The 16,796-nt window shown below is 35.1% G+C and overlaps 3 protein-coding genes across 5 annotated transcripts; 2 read left to right on the top strand and 1 right to left on the bottom strand.

Moving 5' to 3' along the window:
* Positions 1-563: 563 nt before the first annotated feature.
* Positions 564-5,835, bottom strand: LOC102619611 (protein PECTIC ARABINOGALACTAN SYNTHESIS-RELATED). Of its 2 annotated transcripts, XM_006483902.4 has the most exons (11): positions 5,422-5,834; positions 4,966-5,016; positions 4,757-4,847; positions 4,055-4,131; positions 3,838-3,926; positions 3,561-3,680; positions 2,953-3,069; positions 2,708-2,851; positions 2,496-2,619; positions 2,215-2,406; positions 564-1,414 (listed from the first exon to the last, which is right to left on the bottom strand). In XM_006483902.4, the coding sequence occupies exons 1-11, from the start codon at positions 5,707-5,709 to the stop codon at positions 1,055-1,057; spliced, it is 1,653 nt and encodes a 550-aa protein (XP_006483965.1). In that variant the 5' UTR covers positions 5,710-5,834; the 3' UTR covers positions 564-1,054. The 2 variants fall into 2 exon arrangements, with proteins under 2 accessions (XP_006483965.1, XP_024956959.1); XM_025101191.2 differs by lacking the exon at positions 4,966-5,016 and having other exon boundaries at positions 5,422-5,835.
* Positions 5,836-8,723: 2,888 nt separating this feature from the next.
* LOC102619906 (uncharacterized) lies at positions 8,724-10,651 on the top strand. Its single transcript, XM_006483903.4, has 2 exons — positions 8,724-9,207; positions 10,308-10,651. The coding sequence occupies exons 1-2, from the start codon at positions 8,879-8,881 to the stop codon at positions 10,315-10,317; spliced, it is 339 nt and encodes a 112-aa protein (XP_006483966.1). The 5' UTR covers positions 8,724-8,878; the 3' UTR covers positions 10,318-10,651.
* Positions 10,652-11,347: 696 nt separating this feature from the next.
* Positions 11,348-16,468, top strand: LOC102620183 (coilin). Of its 2 annotated transcripts, none has more exons than XM_006483905.4 (14): positions 11,348-11,846; positions 11,946-12,010; positions 12,099-12,356; positions 12,454-12,672; positions 12,794-12,863; positions 13,359-13,436; positions 13,652-13,871; positions 14,029-14,069; positions 14,258-14,452; positions 14,635-14,706; positions 14,794-14,943; positions 15,529-15,748; positions 15,841-15,930; positions 16,032-16,468. In XM_006483905.4, exons 1-14 carry the CDS (start codon positions 11,652-11,654, stop codon positions 16,226-16,228), a joined length of 2,070 nt encoding a protein of 689 aa, XP_006483968.1. In that variant the 5' UTR covers positions 11,348-11,651; the 3' UTR covers positions 16,229-16,468. The 2 variants fall into 2 exon arrangements, with proteins under 2 accessions (XP_006483968.1, XP_006483967.1); XM_006483904.4 differs by having other exon boundaries at positions 11,349-11,846; positions 13,652-13,877.
* The last annotated feature ends 328 nt before the right edge of the window (positions 16,469-16,796 follow it).

The following is a 16,796-nucleotide window of genomic DNA, read 5'->3' as shown; positions in this document are numbered from 1 at the left end:
TAAATTTCTACCATTAAAATTTTCTTTTCATTAAATCCAACGGTTAAGGATTGAAATTACAAAAAAAAAAAAATCTGTGGTGCCTTACAACTGTTGCAAGGTAGCTGAATCTCATTTATTAACATTTATTAATTATTTATGATTTTGGGGCATCTGCTAGGTTATATTTTCTCCAACTCAACGGAATTCCTAATGTTCGAGTCAACTTGACTCCCTTAAAAGGATAACAAAATATCACGTTTAGAAATTGTTTAATAGAATTGAAGCCCATAAGCCCAAGTAATGATCATCAACAAGCCAGAGACCATTAACATTGCCATCTCAATCTACCATAGCAGGCATAATCTCTGTAATTCAACAGAATTGTCCTGGCTGCTTTTAGCCAATTTCCTTAATCAAGTCAAGCTTGAAAACAATGATGTACAAGACAACAGGGACCAGCTCTTGCACTACAAGCATTTACATCTTTCTCTAGAAAGCACTTTTTATAAAATGACTTCCAAAACACATCCAGAAATTGACAATAGATCGTGTGATGTGAGAAGCCAAGAAGGAAAAAAATAAAAAAATAAAAAAATAGTTATACCAATCACGATTTCAGTTCCTATTCTGTTACTGGAAAGTTTTTACAATTTTAATGGCAATGTCCAAAAAAATGTAACAGCCATATCACACATTTCACTTGAAATTTACACAACATAATAAAGATGAACAGAAACTAAACTATTTGATGTCCTCGGGTCAAAACTGCTACTGATTATCCATCTGTCTGGAGACAAAACTGCCTAGTGCTTCTACAAACAGATTCACAAGTGGACATATGAAGAGACTCCTCACCACAATCATGTTGAATTTCGACTCCAGCAGGTGCCACCTCAATACGTCTATCACAAGTCTCAAGTCATTCCCAGCTAATAACTGTATTGGCCACACTATCATGTAGCTTGTGAGTAACAAATTTCATTTTTTCAAATGATGATTACAGGTTCTTCCCAGAGAAGCACCTCAAGACAGATCAGTGTCAAAGGGAAAAAAATAAAAGTCCAGGAGGTCATCAGGCTTTACACATGCAAGGAGTCAGAGGATTTTCCCAGAGGTCATAGTTAGGGAAGGTCTCTTCCGGCAGTCCAGTCCGCGTCTGGTGGGTGACAACGACATCCTCTACAAAGGAGGCCCAGCCCATGTAGGGATCCCCAAAAGATTTAGACATAAGCCCCTTGTCTGGTTTTATGGACTTATAACGGTGACCCATGTACCGACGTGCCCCAATTATCAATTTAGCAAAGTTGCCTCCATGCGTCATTACAAACACATCGGACTTCAAGCAGACCAGGAAGTCAAGAGCTGCCAAGCTTGTGACATGCTTCCTGAAACCAGCCAACTCCTCCTGGCTTGCCAACTCCTCCTTTGTAACCTGTTACTAAACCTTGTCATGATAGTTCTCAACTTCAATGACAATCCAACACAAGAAGTCTCACCATGGTCAAATCCATATTTATCTTCACATACCATAAAAATTTCAGATTACTACCATGAGTTCAAAAGTGACTCAGAGTTTCTCAATCCCAAATTACAAGTAACGTTGGAAGATCAATTTCTAATATATGTACCTGCATCCATTCATTTGATGTATATATGGACATACAGTATAGCTAGCCAGTTATTGATCTGTTTAATCTTCACTTCAGATATGTACAAAGAGTAAAACTTCATTTTTCCCCCCAAATCATGTGTTTATGATGATGGCTGAGCAATATTGAATAAGCTTTCTATTGTTTTCCCTTTGAATAGCATTGCTCATATATAAGATGCACTAAATAAATACAGAAGCAGAAAACCCATAGCAACATAATCTTTGCCCGGGAAATCAATCTGAACTTCCTAAAAAGAGAGTAAAAGATATTTTAAACAATTAGCCTATGTTTGGTTGGAAGTAATGAGAGGAGAAGAGATGAATAGAAAGGAGTGAGGGGAAGAGAAAATGAGGGAAAAAGAGAATCAATCTCAATTTCATTGTTTGGTTTGACATAAAATTAATCTGTTTTCCCCTTATTCCTTCCCCTCCCCTCCCCTCCTTTGTTCTCCTCTCCTTTCCTTTCCTTTCATTTCTTCAAACCAAACATGCCATATTCCATCATTTGGAGTTAATGTAACTCTCTATAGTAACCCAATCCAGGAAAGGCATTGCATAAGAAATGAATTCAAAGGCCTTACCAGATTTGGGAACATGTTCCTGAGTGGTGCCATCCGGTTCTGGCCACCATAAACCTGACCAGAAGCAACATAAATTTGAGTTTCTTTGGGATAACCCATTGCCCGAAGAATCACTGCCACTTCTCCAGGCTCAAGAGGGCATCGTCCTTCCTTCCGCTTCTGCAGGGCCAGTTGCCATAGATGGGAACCATTCTGCCAGCCAGATAATCACAAAGGTAAGAGATGATACACGTTTCTTTTATGATCCAATTAAACCAATAAAGCTGGTGGTTCTAGGTCACCTTGTAGCGTCGAGGCCATTCCTTTTTCCTATACTCAGCCATTTTAGCTTTCTCCTCCCGTGTCCCCACAAAATCACAAAATGACAAGCCGACCATACCTTTCTCAAACCTAAGGTGCAGAGCCCTGTGTAAGAGAAAATTGTTAGTAACACAGTGAAAAGTAATAACTTGCAACATTGTTCAACAAAGTTTCAGAAACCAAGATCACATACATATAAGGATTTGAACTGCCAGTGCGATTTTTCATCCTTGATGCTAGTAAATCTGACATCTGCTCAATCTCAGGAAGAAATTTCAGAGCATGATAATTAACCCTGCACCTTAGCCTGTTGATTTCTGGAGGAACATTATCATACCTGCACCACTCAAGACATATTCAGTAACATTTCAGTCGCAATTTTCCAAAAAACAAAACTAAATTATAGTCAACTGCCAAGCGAATCCATAGTGTTCATACCCAAGTCGATCAACAAAAGGTTTTAGGGCCATTATCTTCTTCTCCTTGATTCGAGGCAGTACATTGTCAATGTAAAATTGGGCAGGAGCATACTTTGGAATGTTTTTTACTGTTCGTCTAGCATAAACATTAAAAACTTTGTGAATGAATACCGAGAAGCATAAGTTAAGATTCAGAAAATGAAAGGTCCAACAAGCATTTATTTGTTTCCCTATTCAATCATGCCCTCACATCACTTTCAAAAAGGTCAAAAACAGCTTACGTAGATAAAACTTTGATTATGGACATGGCGAACTCCAACATTCAGGTCATTTTATCCTTCCTACCATTTACAAGTTGACTCCCTCCCATCACACCCTCATGTTATGATAAAAATGAGGAATACGTTTCTTAAAGCACTTTAAAACCAAGTTTCAAAATGAGACAGCTCAACCAAGTCCCTGAGCTAATTCAGCTCATTTTAAACAGGTCTAGCAGGTGGCCTGTTCCCTTTCTACATTCACTGGCGAGCTGTGACTTAGTGAATCTTAGTTTTGCATATTATTGTGAGCTTAACGACCTAGACTTCATTTATAGTGATTTAATGAATGACAGTGAAAGAATTGAACCTTATGCTAGAGAATAATTCTGATTTGTCAGTAAACCAGTCTGGGATATCACGGACAATTCGGACATCATCCTTCAAGTAGTCGATAAAATGATCAACATCAAAGATGTCTTCAAATTTCCTGCATAATGATAATGATAATGATGATGATGATGATGATGATAACCCTTAATAGCATGATGAGGTGCATTTAGTCTATTTGCACCAATCTTGTAAGCCATGATTGTAAGCCATGAAATAACTACACAGGTTTAAGCAAAAACAAGAAGCCATCTTACGTTTGATCTTTCCAAATCTGGTCCTGCTTCAATACTGGCAAGATGAGGGTTGCATTCATTATTTTGGCTACAGCAACTGCATTACATATCTGGCAAATGAACTAGAAGTTATTCTAAACCTTCTGGCTAGGCAGTATACATGGTGATATGGAAGTAGAACATTAAGAGGAAAAACAAATCTCAATCAGTTAATAACTGGAATGCACAGAAACCATACAGCAATTCGTTGCTGATTAAGACCACCCTCAGCATGGATGAATATATAACCATTTGTTTCATTCTCAGGAGGAAGTTCTGCAAGGCAGTTGATAGAGGTTACAACTCAAAATTTTAATAAAATTAACAGCAAAAGACAAGCTAGAACATGAAATAGAAACATATAACCATATTTCAGAAAAAGTTGATATAATATGAATTGCATGACACACCCGCATAAAATGTCATGAAACACAAAGTTGCCTCCAGAACTACATTTTGTATTTGTGGTGGCAAATAAAATACAGGGAATATTTGGGAACACATTTAAAGATAAGTGAATGAATATTTCATAAAATTGCTAAAATGAGTCCATTAAGTCCAATAAAATGAGTCATGATGGATGGTAATTCTGATAGCTAAACCCCTCTCAATATACACGATCAGCCAAAATATTTTCATTATAAAATCAGGTTTAACTGTAAAGAATCCCAGAAATATGTTTCAGCTACTATTTACAAATACATAGTATAATTTGTACTAGTGCATTCAAACTGTATTAAAGGGCATATTTCTTGAAAGGATGATGTTTACTTTGTCCTCAAGTGATTATCCTACTTGATGAAATTATACACCATTCTGTAAAACTGCCTACATTACATATGACAATAAAAACCAGGGAAGAAAATACCCACGCATTATTCATTAAAGAGCCTGAGTCTACCTGATATACCACCAAGACGACGCTCAGCACAAGGCTTCCAAGAAGTAGTTGCAGAGTAAGGATTTTCCCATAGAGAAGGAGCCTCTTTGACCTAAATAGAATTTAAATAAATAAATTAACATAAAAAGCAAAAATATAAACGGTATTAATCATCAAAACCACAGAAGCTGAGAAGATAGGAAATTGGAAAACAAGGTCCTTAAACTTACACGCGGGCAGTGAAGAACAATGCCATCTTTTTTACACAAGTATGGAGCATTCTACAATAAAATTAAGAAATATAAGAAAAAGAAGAAAAAAAATCAATAAGAAGCTACTAAATCGAAGATTCATAAACATCTCACATTTGGATATTGGATGCAATTTATAGTGCGCTATGGAGTATTTTTCAGACTAAAGAGCCGTTTGAAATAGCCAAAAGTGCTTTTATGCCCAAAGAGGCCAGATCTCATGCCATTCCAAAGACTACATTGATGCAAAATTAGCTTCAGCATCTAGCAAAGCAGGTATTTGAATTACATATCACGGCATCTCTGAACGCCAATTTTATCAGTAAATTCTCATAGCAAATTTTTAAGAACATGCAGCAATAAATTCTTGGAACACTGACCACTAAAATTGAAGAAGAAAAAAATGCCGAAGCAAAATAAAACCAGGTAACTCACCAAATGATTGACGATCGATAAGATCGAGATCAATCCAGCTACAACAACGAACAGCGCCAAACACAAAGAGATCCTGGAGTTTTGTTGAGAAACCCTGGGATCATCACTCAAGAAAGGGAAGTACGACCAAATCGAGCGGACACGATCTCTGAATAGATGCCTCGAGCGACCGTCGTCGTCGTCGTCCGCGTGCTGTTCGTGAATTAGAGGTGATGCGGTGTCGTCGCGCTTCATTGGAGAGGAGCCGGCTCGGCTTCCCAACGAGCTGGAATGTCTCAGCTCAGCCATGGCCCGCTTTGGACTGAAAGCCAGCTTCGTTTTTATTTTCCGTTTTCGACTTCGTTTAGTGTGGCAGTAGTGGTGAAGGTTCCTCACTCACGGTCATAGAAGCGAGTCGTTTCAGATCAAAATCAAAACCAAAGAAATGTTGATATTGTAATTTAGGTCCTTCAACTTTTTACATTCTCTTCTATAGCGTTCTACTTCTTTCATTTATACCAAATAAGTTCAATTGAAATTGACATTAAGTGATTAAAAAACTATTAAACTACTGTTAAAATTTGAATTTTTAGTTTTGACCCGCAAAACTTAAGAGTTTGTTCTGTATGGGTTCTAAACATATACTTTTTCTTTTTAAAAAAATCACTTATTTAGTGTATCAATTTTAACAAAATTTCATAGAATAAATCAGATTCATTTTTATTTCTTATAACAGATGTAAAACTGATACATTCTCATTTTTTTGGTCTCCTAAATAAAGTTTTTTATTTCCTTTATTCGCCATTATTAAAATGATCAAATTGCGTTTACACTATAAAATTTTGATTTTTGACCCTCACAATTTGAGAATATGTTTGATATATTTTCAAATGATCTTATGCCGTTTTTCATTTAAAAAGAAAACAATAAATACATATACCATAAGATCTCATTTTGGTTAACCTTTTTGATACAAATGTACAAATTATGTCATTTTACAAGAAACCTAATAAATGCATGTTTGATATAGCTTATCAAGTTATTATAAGTGCTTATTTAATTTTATAAGTTCTTTTTAAAATTTTAATGATGTTTGGTTATTTTTTAGGTAGAGCTTTTGAAAATTAAATATGTTATTTTGACTCTACTAGTAAAAGTTCAAATTTTAGACTTTTGAGAGTAAAAGTTAAAAAAAAAATTTAATGTTAAAATATTTAAAATATCCTTTACTTATTTGACAATCCTAATTCATTTATTTTATAACATAACTTTAAAAAATATACATATTAAAGTAATTTTATAATTTTTAATAAAAGATCTCATTGACAACTAAAAAATTATTATTTTTTAATAAAATCTCTACTTGTAAATACTCTACTAACAAAACCTTTACTTAAATAAGTTCTATTTGAAAAGTTATATCAAATAGAGCTTAAATCAGAGACCTAAATGAGATCATTTGGGCTAGTAATTTTGGATTTAGATCAGATTCGGAATCTGATTGAATTATGGATAATTTAAATTGGGAAAAAAATCTATCTAAACGTCAAATTTAATATGACAATAGTTTGAATTGGATGAATATTTCAGATAAGTTTGGATTCAGATTAGTTCGGGTGAGTTAGGATTTTGGATAAAAGCCATCTCTCTCATCTTCAACCTCGTCTCTTTTCACTTTTCATGGAGTCATCAACACTCCAAAACTCATTGAAGCCATTGGAATATCTAGCTTCTCAAACCTCTTTCTTTTCTATATCATCTGCTACTAAGATGTTGTTCCCGAGCAAGTCACCAAGGCTAAGGGTGAGGAGGAGGAGGACAAAGAACAAGTAGCAGATGAAGAAGAACAATCTTAGGTGGTGGCTTTTGAAGGCAAAAACAAAAATGGAGAAGGTGAAAGTTAAGTGGGTGATAATGACGAAGAATGTGAGATAGCAAATTTTGGGTTTTTCTAGAGATGGAGAAATTAGTTGTGTAAACACAACTAATTTGACATTTATTTGATATGGTATTGTGGTTTATTTGGTTTGTGCTTTGTTATGGTCATGGCTACTGCTAGTTTAGAAATATATGGAACTAAGGATTAAGTTTACGTTTGTGGTTTGTGGTTTTATATTATCTTTTTCGTTTTTTTTTTAAGTAGCATTATTGTAGCTATGAATTTGATCGATTATTTGGATTGATCCGAATCCAATCTGATTTGAATCAAACCTGATTGAATAACACAAATCATATATGATTGTATTTGAAGCAATATATGAATATGATCTGAATTTGTATGGTCTAGATTGGATCAGATCAAATCTATTCAAATCCAATTGTTGCCCAGCCTTGGAAATGACTACATCCCATATGGTTTATTACTTTAAGAGATTAGATTGAGAATCTTGAATAGTGAAAATTTTAGAATTGAAAGTGTGGAATAAGGGTGGAATTATGTTATTTACTTACATAGGAATAGAAGTGTGAAATAGAAATCAAAATCTCATTTATGTGTTTATTCTTGGATTGAGAATGAATTGTTCTAAATTACAATTTTACCTTTATTTAAAGAATTGTAATTTTTAATTACAAAGTGAATAAAAATATATATTTCTAAAATAGACTATTTATTTTATAATTAATTTTGATGATATAAGTTAATTATTATTATTATTAATATAGTACAAAATTAATACTTTCTTAGAATAAGTTATTTATTATTATTAAATAAATATAATACTATTAAAATTGAATAAATATAATAATAATAATATTATTATATTTTTAAATAAAGATATTATATGGCAATATTATTAATTTTATGTGAATCTAATAATATTATTAAATAATATAATAATACCATTTAAATAAATATGATATTATTATTTTTAAATAAGTGTAACACTATTCTATTTTCATAAATAAAACTATATTATATTTAATATTTTATTTAAATAGATATATTTTTATTAAAAGGAAAGGATTAAAAAAGAAAAAAAAGGTGTGGAATCCATGGATTAACATCCTCTCCTGATATGAATTTTATCTGAGCAAGTTCTATTATCATGATTGGTGGTTAATAAATTCAAAAGAAAAAGTAGTTAAATATTAATCATACACTAATACTAAAATATAGATGACACAACATCTGTAAAAGATTAAAAATACTCAAATCAGGAGAGAATTTTTATATGAGAATTCACTCCCACCTCTATTTATAGGAATGAAAATTTTACCCTTCACTTCAAAATTGAATGAAACCGACAGAGTAAAATTCATACCTTTTATCCTTAAATAAGCATATAAATATTATAGTAGGAGAATTTTACACTTCCCACTGCATTAAGAGCCCTGAGAAAATCGATAACGGCTAATAGGAGACAGAAACGGCATCCTTGCTGCCGTTTTTAACTTCCAAACGCACCGCTTTGCGCTATGTTCACAGAAAAAATAAAATAAAAGTCCTCAACCCTAACGAAGCAAGGGAAAAAGGAAAATGAACTCGGTAGGTAGGCAGCTTTCCGGTTACTTGACGCAGCCGAGTCAAGGCTTAAACTTATTCAGTCGGAATCAGTGCCAACGTCATCAGGTTCAGCAATGGCGGGGGATCAGAGTGAAGGTATTCAACGGGAACTTGGAGCAGGCGCTGTCATGGATGCAGCGTAAGATGCAGTCTAGCGGAATCGAACGGCTGATAAAGCGCGAGCAAAGGCACCACATCAAGAATTCAGAGAAGCGCGTGTTGGCACGCAAGAATCTCGAGCGCAAAATCAGATCCCAGGACCTTGCTCGCAAGCTCAAAGCCATCCTCGTCAAGAAAGTCAGGTAATCTTACGTTCAATGCTTAATTTTTTGCCCTTTTGTCGCACATAGTTCTTCTTGGGAGCCCAATTTCAAGGAAATGGTTTCCAGGATTTTATTTGTGCGTATAACAAAAGTTAATCCTTTCTGCTTGAGCCTTCTTCTTTTTTTGAATGGGGATGTGCTCCAATGTTATTGGATAACATTTTATTTATTTCAACCTTATTCAAGATTTATGTCATGCATTTTGCTTCTTTTTTTTGTTTCATGGAATCAAATATCTTTTTTTAGGTTTAATTTATGCAAGCAGATTTAGCTGCCATTTTGCCGATTTGTAGTGCTTGATACGCTATGATAGTTTTATAGCTCCCATAAATATGTGGCTTAGTAGTTGCAAATTGTGATATGCATGTACATGTACTGAAGAAATATTGGGCTTACTAGATTGAAATTGTCTTGGACTGTCTTATTCCCGTCTTGCCTAATTCTTTAGTAAAAGAGAAACTCTATTTGCTGAGTACAAATTGATGTAGAAACTACTGTAAATGTTGAGTTTTCATTGCTAATATGGTTAGCAGTTTGTTTTCCATTTACTCTGATTCAAAAGCATCATCTGCCTTAATGATTTTGGGGTTACAAAAGCCTTTCTGGTTCAAGGCCAGTGGCTAATGCAACAGGTTTTCTTCCTTATCTAACGTATCCTAGATTAACTTAACGGTGATGATCTCTTATTTGGTGGAGTCAGATAACTTTTCCTATAGAAGAATTCATAATGATGCTATTTGAGGGCTATGATCTGTGTTTTTACTTCTCTTACAAATTATACAGGAGAGATAGGTCCTTTGGTTTTGCGATGGTTGCTTTCTTCTTTCTACTGGACTCCTAAATTGTGAAACTCAGTACAAAATTAATATTTTCAAGTGCTGCCTGCTCATCTCAGGTTTTCACCAAGGTTTCCTTGCCCCATTAGCAAAGGACTTAGAATAATTTATCATATTATTGTCTTCAATCTTCTTTCTTTATTTCTGTTATGGCTTGAAAAATTGCTTTTCTGTTTCTATTGCATTAGTGTTTGATAACTTTTCATCTTATCATCTCACATCAATTGATTTCATGATTTGCAGGGGTCTATAAGAGGAGTTATAGAGTTGATTGGGTTATAGAAAAAAGGTTGTTTAAGCTCTGAAAAAAGTTACAGTGGTTTTCCATTTCTTCGGGAATGAAAGGATGCACATCATTCTTTTTTTGACTCAGTTCACATGGCAACTTACAACTGCCTCTGTAAGCAATTGTAGGCTACTCAGATAAATTTGCTTTCTTTAGCTTTTCACAAAGATTATTTATTTTTCAAGACTTAGTGTGGGTGATTTTTTATTATCATGTCCTACAATGCTGATAAGAGAGAGGGATCACTGCAAAACAAACAACATCTTAATGGAATAAATTTTATGCAAAATTTTGATGTAAATTAATTTTTTGTCTTTTGCTTGGATTGCACAGCTTGTTGTAGGTGATTGGTGAATTTGTTGTATATTCTTTTCATACCTGTTTAAATGGTATTTGTTGAAGAATGACTAGACAGAGATCTTAGACCTGCCCAGTAATCTTCAAGATTAAGCATCATATTTCGACAGCTTGATTGGGTTGATTCGCTATTGAGATATCTTCCTGCAACATAACCTGGAGTTAGTTTAACAATTTTTTAAAGGAAGGATATGTATGTAGTTGATTCTGAAATTCAGGATTGCACTGATGCTTGAAAAAAAATAATCTTCTGCTGCTTCTCTAAGGATCACCGGGATTCAATAAAAGAAAGATCTTATGAATGGCTGATAATCTTTTTTTTTTAAAAAAAAAAATCGAAGGAAATGCCAACAGAAAGTTTCCTGGGTATTGATTTAGTTTGTAATTTGTAATAGTTGGTTGACCGAATGGAAATTAGAGGTTGAGAAAGATTGATAATATACCAATCTCCATTAGTTTTTTTTCTCCTTTCGACGAAAATACAATTGTCCATTACTTTTTTTAACTGTCACTTAAATTGGCACTTAGATTTATTATTATTATTATTGAAATAATATAGCGTAAGCGCTTATCTAAAGCAGGCAATGGTTTACCGTCATTTACTTGTTCATTATTTAAACAAAATAAAGAAAAAATCGTCGTTCTCAGACGAGGTTAAGAAAAATTTTAGGAATCCAAATGGGGCAAATATTAATTCTGCTTAAAAACAAACCACTTCGGAAAAAAAAGAGAGAAATAAAAAATAGTGTAAGAGTACAATTTTAGTCAGAAAAAAATTTTGATGAGGAATGGGACGGAATCAACTTTTTCTAGTTAATATGAATATTACTGATAATAATAATATAGTGTGACAAAAGCATTTCCTTACATAAAAACTCGAAAGTGAGAGCAAGTGAAGAAGAAGAAGAAGGGTTGAGGGTTTTAGGCAGCAGAGAGGAGAGGAGATGATGGAGAAAGTAAGAGTGCGAGTGGTGTTCGAAGGACAGCACATTCTGAGCGAGGCACAGAAGAAGGAAGGACTGAAGAAAAGCTGGATTCTCTTTAAACCTAAACACTTGAAAACCATCTCCGATCTCGCCGATTATCTCCTTCGCATTTTCCACCTCCACCACTCTTCCCCTCATGGCCTCGTCCTCTCTGTAAGTCTAACCCCCTCTCCCTCCCTAATTTCCTACGTGGAAATCATCATTTCTTCATTTGTGTATCTTATTATATTATTACTGCAATTTTTGCTCCAGATGGATGGCTTTGTTTTGCCACCGTTTGAGTCCACTGCCGTTTTCAAGGATAACGACGTCATCTGGTCAGTTCATATTGATTAGAATTAGATTGCATTTTTATTGGCGTTTTTTCTTACTTCTGTTGCGTTTTAATTTATTGTTTTCTTACAGTGTGAGAAGGAAAAGAGAGGCCTCCAGTGAACTAATTACCCTCGATGGCGGGGCAGATGCCTTAGATGCTGTTCAAATAGTGAAGCAACCTGTACAGACGGGTTTGAAGCTTCTGGCGAATGAGGAATTTTATCAGGAAAAAGGAAGCCGTGACAGTGAGTCAGAGGAGGATGGTCACGAGAAGGGTTTGGAACAAACTCCTGATGTGAACAAATCTTCCAAGAAGCGAAAGGCATCCAAGAAACTTCAGGGTTCAAAGTATGTCTGGAACCTTATATTTTCAGAGTAGGACTCATTTTTGTAATTGTTGATCACATTCTTTTTCCCTTTTTTTGTTACTGTATCTGTATTGTAGGAGAAAGAAGAGTAAACTTTCGACTGCTGAAGAAACTCCGGTTGTTTTTGAGGATGTTCAGAATGTCTGTGAAGTGAAAAGTGGGAGGAGCTCTCGTGATCGTAGTCTGTTGAAGAAGGACAAGTCATCTGATGTGCAGGGAAACCAGGAGAAGTGGAGGACCCCTGAACTTGGTGAAACAAGTAATTGCATTAGTAAATGTGTACCTGATGCAAAGAGGTAATTCTGAGTCTTGCAGTCTTTGTTACTTATGATTTTTTTCATTTATTGACTCTCATTGCTCTAGCTTACAGAAAGCTCCCCCCCCCCCCCCCCCCCCCCTTCTTTTTCCATTTTTTAGGTTCTCTCAGCTTCAAGAAAATGGCAAAGGGAATGTGGATGTATCCTCTACACCTGTTGGAACTAAAAAGGTTTGTTCACACTGATTTATTCTTCGGAACTGTAGTTTTCAGTTTTTGCTTGTGGGCATGATAACTCAATCTTTAGTATAGGATCCTTAGCTTATAAATGGCATGGTTAGGCTGAAGCTGCACAATTGTTGCAGCCTTACATTTGGTTCAATGATTGTGGCTTTGTTGAGTTGGGCACACACTTTTGGGCTGAAATAATGTGCGGTTTTCCACTCAGTCTCCTGATACTAATAGAGTTCCAATGTTGCTATTTTCCAATGTCCCTGAAATCTTTCCCTTTGTTCTGCTGGTTTTTGTGTATCTGGTTGTTTTACATATTGTTCAGCATTTTTAGACGTTGGTAGATATATTCAATAATTCCTGGGGCTTGACTTGAAAAGTTGCCGTATGTTTTGTGTCATCATAATTTAAGCTTAACACAGTTTTCCTAGCTGATCATATTGTCTATGGTGATCATTTATAAACTTAACTACTAATTCCCATTTGTGTGTTCAGTTCCCTAGTAGAAGTGCTCGACGCAAAAAGGCCAAGAGACAATGGTTAAGGGAACAAGCCAAAATTGAAAAGATGGAGGTACTTTGCATTTGAAAGAATTATGAAATGTAATGTACCATTAAGATCAATATCTATGTTTTGCTTACATTCGCACCCCAAATAGAGGAGAGAGTGAGAGAGAACTCACAAATTTGATTGTATAACAATTCACCAATCTGCCTCTTCAAAAATGGTACTTGTTATATGGCCTGCATTGGTAATATGTTTTCCTTTTTTTATATTCAACTCTTCAGCTGCATCAGAAGCAATTAAATTCCAAAGTCATTCTCCAATCACCTAATAAAGATGGTCAAATTCTTTCTGATGAACATCAACAACCAGATCCTGTTTCACAAGGGAAAGATAATAAAAGATTATCTGATGGATGTCAACAACCAGGTCCTAATGGTGATGCTGATGATGACGTTGTTCCTGTTGTAATTAGGCCTGGACATATTCGCTTTGAACCTCTCGGTAAAGGTCTGATGCTCTCATTGTCTCTTTCTTTCTGTATGTGTGTGCTTTGGGATGGGATGGAGACTCTTACTGATTCTGGCATGAGTTTAGTTGCTGATGTCAAAGGTTCATGTTCTAGAATAGAACTTTTAGCTGACTTTTTATCTTTGTCCAGTGGATGATATTCAAACTGTCCAGCAAAATCAAACTCCATTGGTATGTTTTTGTTAATTTGTTTCCAATTTCTGTTTACTTTGTTATTGTTGTTGATGCTCTGCAATTGGAAAAATTTAATGTTTTCTTGATTTACATTGGCTTCTTTTTATTTGTTATAGTTTGTCTGAGACTCCTTCAAATTTGGTCGAATTTATTATGCTAAACTTGTATTTTGATACGTTCTTTAGGAAACTTATCAGTGGAATGGAATAACCAGCAAGAAGAAGGGTCAAAAATGGGGCAGAGATAAGGCTGCATTTTCTAAGAAGAGCATTTATGAAAATTTCGATCAATTTTCTGAAATGCCTAGTTTTGAGAAAGAGATCTCCATTGGCAAGGATATGGAATTTGAAAAGCTTCCACCCTACATTAGTTTGCCTAAGGTTCATTTCGTGCAAATTCTCATATTACTGCTTGCATTTGTGTGCGCGCGAAAACTTTTTCCAAAACTGCTAGTTTATATCTTGAATTTTTTCCATGTGCCCTACATGTTAGGCATGATGTAGTTGCTTCATTCTTAACTTCTTCATAGGTTTAAATGCTAATTATTCTCAATATATTGCAGGAAGGTGATGTAATCGCATATCGTCTGATTGAGCTAACATCGTCTTGGACCCCTGAACCTTCCTCTTTCCGAGTACAGCACTTTCTGTGGTTGAATTTTAGTCTGTATTTTATATTTATGTCAACTTAGGATGCATTGTTGACCATGTTCCTCCTGTAGGTTGGGAAGATATCATGGTATGACTCTGATACCAACAAGATTTTGCTGGCACCTGTTCCAGAATATCCACTTGCTTTTGAGAAGAAGACGGATGAAAATGTGCCTGCACTGCAGTCAGAAACCCTTTATGGAGAAGATGGCTCTTTAAAGGTAAATTTATCTACGTCATGAATCTTCAATAACTCTCCATTTTAGTACTTTGGGATAAGGTTCCACTGCATATATATTAAGTAGTGAAAAAATGTTAATATTGTTAAATATGGCTGAAGTGCTCAGCCAGCTATTTTTCTTTGATTAAAGATTGACATTATGAAGTATCATTGAAAACAGATGAAAATAAGTCTAAACCATAAAAAGGCATCTCTAAAATAAAATCAGAAGGCCAGAAGCATGGATATCATATTTATTTGTTTGTTTGTTGCTTTACCGCCAAGGAGAAATATCAGTTGAGGACTCCGCTTTGTTTTTGTGATATTGTTACTGTTTGGTAATCAAATTACATTGCTGATGTTGGATTTTACATGTCAAAACGGATGCTCTGCCAATGTGTTTGAGGTTGCATTCTTGTGTATGGTATAGTTGTGACAGTTGTGGTGCAATAGTATTTTTTTTTTCATATTTTTTTTAACTTCTAATCCAGCAAAACCAAGGCCAAGCTGCATCTGCTGATTTTTCTTTTTTTGTTTAAATTTTTACCTTCATCGTAAAAAGCTGATGAGTGAAGCTTTTCTTCAGATAGATTTTTCATTACTACTTGATGTCCGTATCATCAAGCATGGTGAGAAGGCCAATGAAGTTCATGTGGGAGATCAAGATTTTGTCACGAACTTCAATGAAGTTCATCTGGGAGATCAAGATGTTGTCATGAACTTCAATGTTCATGTGGGAGATCGAGATGTTGTCATGAACTTGAGGGACGACAGGAAACACGGAAAAGCCCATGCACCTGCACAAGGTTAGTTCAATGCTACATATCAGGTTTTTTGGGGTGCTTAGATATGTAATTCTCTTAAAGAGCTCTCACCACGTGTTTTAATATCTTTGAAGGAAATGGAGAAGTCCGTCTGGGAGATCAGGATGCTGTATCAAATGTGAGGGACAACAGTAACAAAGAAAAATCCCCTGCACACACTCAAGGTTAGTTAAAGTCTACATATCAAGTTATTTGTAGTGTTAAGATCATGAAATTATATGATACACTTAAATGAGCTCCCACAATGTAATCTGTATCTGTGCAGAAAATGGAAAATTGAATGCATGGGAAGAAATTAATCTGGCTTTATCTGCAAAGAAGGCAGAGTTGTCCCATGTTGATGATCAGAGTGCAAAAGAGAGGTCAAAACAGAGTTCGGGCCACAGGTTGTCGTACAAGGCCTTGAGAAGCAGCGCACTGGGTCCAACTATGGCTTTTCTTAGATCAGAGAACGGACTCTGAGTTACGTGCACATCCAGTTTTTATTTACATGCCTTTCAACATGGTCTTTTCAGTTAGATTATAAACCCTGCAAGGTATTGTTAATTTCTGCAAATGAGATTGCAGAATTTTGTTTCGGGTGATATCTTGCTGGGAGCCATATGAGCCAGCAGAAGGCCAACTTTTGTACAGAACATGTAACATGGCTAGATTTGTTTAAACAGTAATATACTAAGCCAAAGCATGAGCAGTTAGAAAATTTCTTCGCAATCTTCCCTTATTCCACGTCTAACCAACACATATTTAAGGTGGTGAAATTCAATATCCATGTTTGATTATTGCGATTACCTTCCATATACGCAAAGCCACTGAAATTACGAAATACAATATCAGCTTTCCACAGATGAAGGTGCGTCAAAGAAAATCGATGAGCTGTGCTGACCGTTTGGACAAAGTCATTACATTCCTAGGCCTTTGGGAAGTCCATTCAGCCTCATGATTCTTCATTTCTTTGCCCAAGTCTTCAGGAGTACGTAAGATCCACTTACTTGAAGTGACTTAATACTGAAATAATTCATTTTAATTTTTA

Source organism: Citrus sinensis, chromosome 4 (assembly GCF_022201045.2).
Source record: "Citrus sinensis cultivar Valencia sweet orange chromosome 4, DVS_A1.0, whole genome shotgun sequence".
NCBI lineage: Eukaryota > Viridiplantae > Streptophyta > Magnoliopsida > Sapindales > Rutaceae > Citrus > Citrus sinensis.
The sequence above is the reverse complement of the archived record's forward strand: the minus strand, read 5'-3'. Positions and strand labels throughout refer to the sequence as shown.

What these genes read in the sequence shown, in the direction of transcription:
- LOC102619906 (XM_006483903.4), top strand. Translation starts at nt 8,879, where the DNA reads ATGAACTCGGTAGGTAGGCAGCTTTCCGGTTACTTGACGCAGCCGAGT.
- LOC102620183 (XM_006483904.4), top strand. Translation starts at nt 11,652, where the DNA reads ATGATGGAGAAAGTAAGAGTGCGAGTGGTGTTCGAAGGACAGCACATT. An exon ending in TGTGTACCTGATGCAAAGAG is followed by an intron (nt 12,673 to 12,793) that starts GTAATTCTGAGT and finishes TCCATTTTTTAG; the next exon opens with GTTCTCTCAGCTTCAAGAAA. An exon ending in GAGAAGATGGCTCTTTAAAG is followed by an intron (nt 14,944 to 15,528) that starts GTAAATTTATCT and finishes GCTTTTCTTCAG; the next exon opens with ATAGATTTTTCATTACTACT.
- LOC102619611 (XM_006483902.4), bottom strand. Translation starts at nt 5,709, where the DNA reads ATGGCTGAGCTGAGACATTCCAGCTCGTTGGGAAGCCGAGCCGGCTCC. An exon ending in TCGTCTTGGTGGTATATCAG is followed by an intron (nt 4,132 to 4,756) that starts GTAGACTCAGGC and finishes ACTGCCTTGCAG; the next exon opens with AACTTCCTCCTGAGAATGAA. An exon ending in GAATTATTCTCTAGCATAAG is followed by an intron (nt 3,070 to 3,560) that starts GTTCAATTCTTT and finishes TGTTTATGCTAG; the next exon opens with ACGAACAGTAAAAAACATTC.